Source organism: Lolium perenne, chromosome 7 (assembly GCF_019359855.2).
Source record: "Lolium perenne isolate Kyuss_39 chromosome 7, Kyuss_2.0, whole genome shotgun sequence".
Taxonomy (NCBI): Eukaryota; Viridiplantae; Streptophyta; class Magnoliopsida; order Poales; family Poaceae; genus Lolium; species Lolium perenne.
The window spans coordinates 259,794,273-259,799,521 of NC_067250.2; the positions used below are offsets into that span (position 1 = coordinate 259,794,273).

Genomic DNA, 5,249 nt, shown 5'->3' on the forward strand with positions numbered 1-5,249 from the left:
AAGTTTTTCATGATACATTTCTTTATTTTTGTACATATCACACAAAAAATAGCAGCTTTTCGCGAAGTTTAACATGCACACATATACTATCGAGATATAAGCACTGAATTTTTATTCCGGTTATTTTAATATTTTAAAATATTTTTCTAGGTAGCAAGGTTAAAGTGAAATTCACTAGAATTATTTTCTTACGAAATTTAGGGGATATGTATGAAGACTCTACAGCAGCGACCAATCCATGCGACGCTTTACAGCCATGCATCACCATGCAACATACGTGTCAAACGCATGCCACGTCAGTGGACACATGTCTGGCTGTGTGTATGTTCCTTGTTTCTACCGTGGACGTGGAGGATATCAGCTCTCGTACTATAAATGACGGGGCAGGGCAGAGGACTCGGCCTTATCTTCGTCTCCGTTTTGTTTTCCTCCATAGATTGTACAAGTAGCAGATCAGTGTCCATCATGGCTGATGGAATGGTGAGCTGCTCGTTCTTTTGCAGCTTATTATCATCATCATCAGCTTAGTGCAAGCACAGCTGGTCGTTGCTCTTTCCTGCAAGTCTGTGTGATTAGTGTTCTTTCGTTCAAACTTGTACAATCGGTACTACTGATCTTCCGAGGATTTGACTGTTTTTCTCCTACGATGCATGCAGCCACCACTGGTTTTGTACGTTCCTAGGCGTTTTACCTTGGGAGAAGTCAGTGCGCATACCGGCCTCGCTATCCACAAGTACGGCGCCACCACCAGCGAGGACGGTCTCGTGAAGGGCTGCGTCGTGATGGACGTTCCCCCGACACCAGGAAGGCCGCCGGAGACACGCCGCGTCTTCTACGGCCAGCCCAGGGGTGACCTCGACAGCGCCTTAGAAAGCGCCGCCGAGGTCGCTCTCCACCATCTGTGGGACGAGTACGGCATCGTCGTCGAAAGCTGGAACCACCCAGCTCTCGCCGAATACAGGCAGAGCCTGCTCGTCGCGCTGGAGGCCAGCCGCGAGAGGACCGCAGAGATCAAAGCGCAGGAGGAGGTGATCCGCCGTGCTCACGATCGGCTCATCCAGCGATCGAGAGATATCTGCCTCCAGTTTGCTGACGTGCTGCCTGTGCGTGCCGGTGGCCCCAGCGGCATCGAGTATGTCGGTCCGCCTTCGCCGCCGATAGGCGGAATTGATATGCTGGCCCTCGATCTGGTTCAGACTATTCAGTCAGGATATGATGCATTGCAACTTTCGGCATCGTCCCCAGTTTAGTTAGTCTACTATCCGGGGAACTCGTATCATCGATCGCACGATATGTGTCCTCTGCCTGCCTAGCTTAGCTTATATCACGTAGTAGTACTGTAGTAGTGAATAAAACAATGTGCTCCATTCATCCAGTTCGTTCATTTTGGTGAATGCTCTGCGCCGTAGGTGCAGGGCTAAGTAGAATCAACTGCATTACCTGTATAAGAGGCCCTTTTACTATCTGAAAGCACATGTATAATAGATAGTGTAGTTGTCCTCTGCTTGTAATAGGGTAGTTGTATTATAAAATATGTGTATGCTTAGTATCCGCAGTGTGCTGTTCTAGTGGTCGATCACTAAGTGTTGTGGGCTGCCTGTAATGCCGTATCATGGACGTGCATGTAGTATTTGAGACCGATGAAACTACAATCATCTTGTTCGTTTGGCGTTCATGGCTGCCGTTGGTGGCCACTAGCCAGTGTTTCACTCGGGCAAGCCGGGTAGAGCTGGAGTTTTATCAAACCTTTTGGGATACTATTAAATCGGACCTTCTAGATTTGTTCAGTGATCTCCACACAGGACAACTAGAATTATTTCGTCTAAATTTTGGTGAAGTAATTTTGTTACCGAAGGTTAATGAGGCAGAAAGGATTCAACAATATAGACCTATTTGCCTATTAAACGTCAGTTTCAAGATTTTCACGAAAGTGGCCACCATTAGACTTAATACGGTTGCGGATCATGTCGTTCAACCATCACAGACCGCTTTCATGCAAGGAAGGAATATCCTTGATGGAGTGGCATTGTTGCACGAGACGGTACATGAGATGCATTCTAGGAAACTAAATGAGGTCATTTTAAAATTAGATTTCGAAAAGGCGTATGATAAGGTCAAGTGGTCTTTCTTACAGCAGACACTTAGGATGAAAGGTTTTTCTCCTGAGTGGCGTGCTCTAATTTATGATTTTGTGTATGGAGGTAGTGTGGCGATCCGGGTTAATGATGACACCGGCCACTATTTCCAAACACGAAAAGGGTTACGTCAAGGGGATCCGCTATAACCGATGTTGTTTAACATTGTAGCGGATATGCTGGCGATACTCATAGAGCGGGCCAAGGCTGATGGTCAGATTGAAGGTGTGATCCCACATTTGGTTGATGGGGGTTTATCTATCCTTAAATATGCCGACGATACAATTCTATTTATGGATCACGATCTTGAAAAAGCTCGCAATCTGAAATTAATTTTGGCGGCTTTTGAACAGTTGTCGGGATTGAAAATCAATTTCCATAAAAGTGAATTGTTCTGTTTCGGAGAGGCCCAAAACGATATGACTCTATACACAGAGTTGTTTGGTTGTGGGCAAGGCCAATTTCCTATTCGCTATTTGGGTATTCCGATCCATTATCGGAGACTTACAATTGCTGAATGGAAATTGTGGAAGAAAGATTACAAAAACGCCTTAGTAGTTGGAAGGGTAAATTGTTGTCCCTTGGAGGAAGATTGGTTCTCATTAATTCAGTACTGACAAATATGGTACTGTATATGTTATCATTCTTCCTGTTGCCAAAAGGAATTCTGCATAAACTCGATTATTATCGATCCAGATTCTTTTGGCAAGGGGACAGCGAGAAAAAGAAATATCGACTGGTTAAATGGAGTGTAGTTTGTAGTCCCAAAGATCAAGGCGGACTGGGAGTTCATGACCTGGAGGTCAAGAATTCAGCTCTGCTAGGTAAATGGCTGTTTAAGCTTCTTACTGAGAATGGGATTTGGCAAACTATTCTTCGTAGAAAGTATATTGGCTCGAAGGCGCTATCCCAAGTGGTTTGGAAACCTGGGGATTGTCACTTCTGGGCTGGTCTCATGGCGACAAAAAATGTTTTCTTTCGCCTTGGTACTTTCTCTATTAAGAATGGAGAACAGATACGGTTTTGGGAAGATGTTTGGTTAGACAATGCTTCTTTAAGTGAACAGTATCCTACCTTGTATTGTATTGTTCGTCGCAAAGGTGATACCATTGCCACAGTAATGGCTACCTCACCCCCGAATGTGACGTTCAGACGGGTTTTACTTGGACAAAGGCTATTGGCATGGAATGCTTTAATTCAACGGCTGGGAGATATTCACCTATCACCTGAACCAGATGAATTTAGATGGAATCTTCATGTAGATGGCACTTTCTCAGTCAAATATTTATACAATGCGATTCTTCATTCTGATATACCGGTCGATAATAATAAGAAAATCTGGAAGATGAAAATACCATTAAAAATTAAAATTTTCGGATGGTATCTTCGTCGCGGAGTTATTCTTACCAAAGATAATCTTGTCAAGCGGAATTGGCATGGAAATTCTAGGTGTGTTTTTTGTCACCAAGACGAAACTATTAAACACCTGTTTTTTCAGTGCCACTTTGCGAGATCTATTTGGTCAGTCATCCAAGTAGCATCTACCCTGTATCCCCTACTATTGTAGCCAATGTCTTTGGCAACTGGCTTCACGGTATCGATTCAAGGTTTAAGTTGCTTCTTAGGGTGGGCGCGCTAGCAGTTATCTGGGCACTCTGGCTAAGTAGAAATGACAAAATTTTTAACGATAAAAATTGTTCTTTGTTGCAGGTCATCTACAGATGTACAGGTATTCTCCGTTTGTGGTTACCTCTTCAGCGGATGGAGAACCGAGACCTATTTACGGAGGTCTGTACACGGTTGGAGGCTACGGCGAGGGATACTTTTTCCCTACATGGGTGGCAGCATAGTCTACGGATTGCAGCACCACCCACACCTTAGGCGTTATATGATTCATCGCTCCGATATGTATTCCGCCTAGTTTTTATACTTTGAATCCAGACACTTTAAACGGCTGTGTGCATCCTGGTTATGCAGAGGCTGGATGTAATTGCTTCCACAAAAGTAATAAAGCATCCTTTATCGAAAAAAAAAACTGGAGGGAGACAATGATCCTTTAGATGCTTGTGGCTTTGGGTGTAACTAGCAAAGGCTGGCCGCCGCGTGACACTTGGAGCATACTTAGGGCATCTCCAGCGTCGCGACGCTGAGCAATCGTTTGTGTCCGCCGTGATCGAAAATGCGTCTGGCACTACCTCCAGCGGGGCGACGCATAATGACTGGACCGTCCGCGGAGACGCAAACCTGGCCCGAATATGCGCCAGGTTTGCGTCTCTGCGGACGCGCAAAGTGTCCGCTCGATCGGGCCCGCCTGGCAGGGACACAAGTGCATCGTCTTCCGGCATTACTTGCGAGCGGCGCGCTGCAGCCTTTGCAGGGCCGCGTTAATGGCGCGCCTCGGCTTCCGCGAGCGTGCGCAGCGAGGCGGCTTTCTAGTGGCAGGCCATTGAAGGCGAGATGGCGTTCGAGCCTCTTAAAAGGACGCTGCCGGCGGCCATTTTCCCGACCAAACCGTTGCCACATCCCACAGTATCCACCCCACCGACGCCATGGAGAAGAAATGCTGGCCGTTCCGCAAGACCAAAAACGACCACGAGTCTAGCGGCTCGCGGTCCGGCAAGAAGGCACGGGTCGGCCGGTACGTCCGCGTCGACTTCGCGCGGCAGCTTTGGGAGGAAAACCGGCCGGTACCATGGCCGGACGCGAACTTGCCGGGAGGGGGCTGGTACCTCAACTCGAGGCGTGTGCCGGTCCCCCCGTGCCACGCGAGGGACGAGGTGCGCCGCCGCTGAGCGATATTGCCGCCGGATCTGTGGGAGGATCCGGCGTACGCGCTGAACTCCTACAACTGGATTTCATTCGGGACATGGGAGTTCGACACGCGCCGCCGCGCTGGCTACCTCGCCGACGTAGACTACTTCGAGCGCGAGATCGCCGCAGAAGAAGAAGAGAACGACCAGGAGGACGCGGACGAGGACGACGATGAGGATGAGGACGAGGACGTGACCATGGTACAGTACGACCACGACGACGGCGGGCCGGCGTGGGATCCGGAGACCCAGCCGCCGAACATTTCCGAGGAAGAGGCCATTGCCATGGCACTGGCCAAATCGA

The 5,249-nt window shown here is 48.1% G+C and overlaps 1 protein-coding gene across 1 annotated transcript; it reads left to right on the top strand.

Annotated features, from left to right (window-relative positions):
* The first annotated feature begins 391 nt into the window (after positions 1-391).
* LOC127311839 (uncharacterized) lies at positions 392-1,340 on the top strand. Its single transcript, XM_051342316.2, has 2 exons — positions 392-480; positions 657-1,340. Exons 1-2 carry the CDS (start codon positions 466-468, stop codon positions 1,248-1,250), a joined length of 609 nt encoding a protein of 202 aa, XP_051198276.1. The 5' UTR covers positions 392-465; the 3' UTR covers positions 1,251-1,340.
* The last annotated feature ends 3,909 nt before the right edge of the window (positions 1,341-5,249 follow it).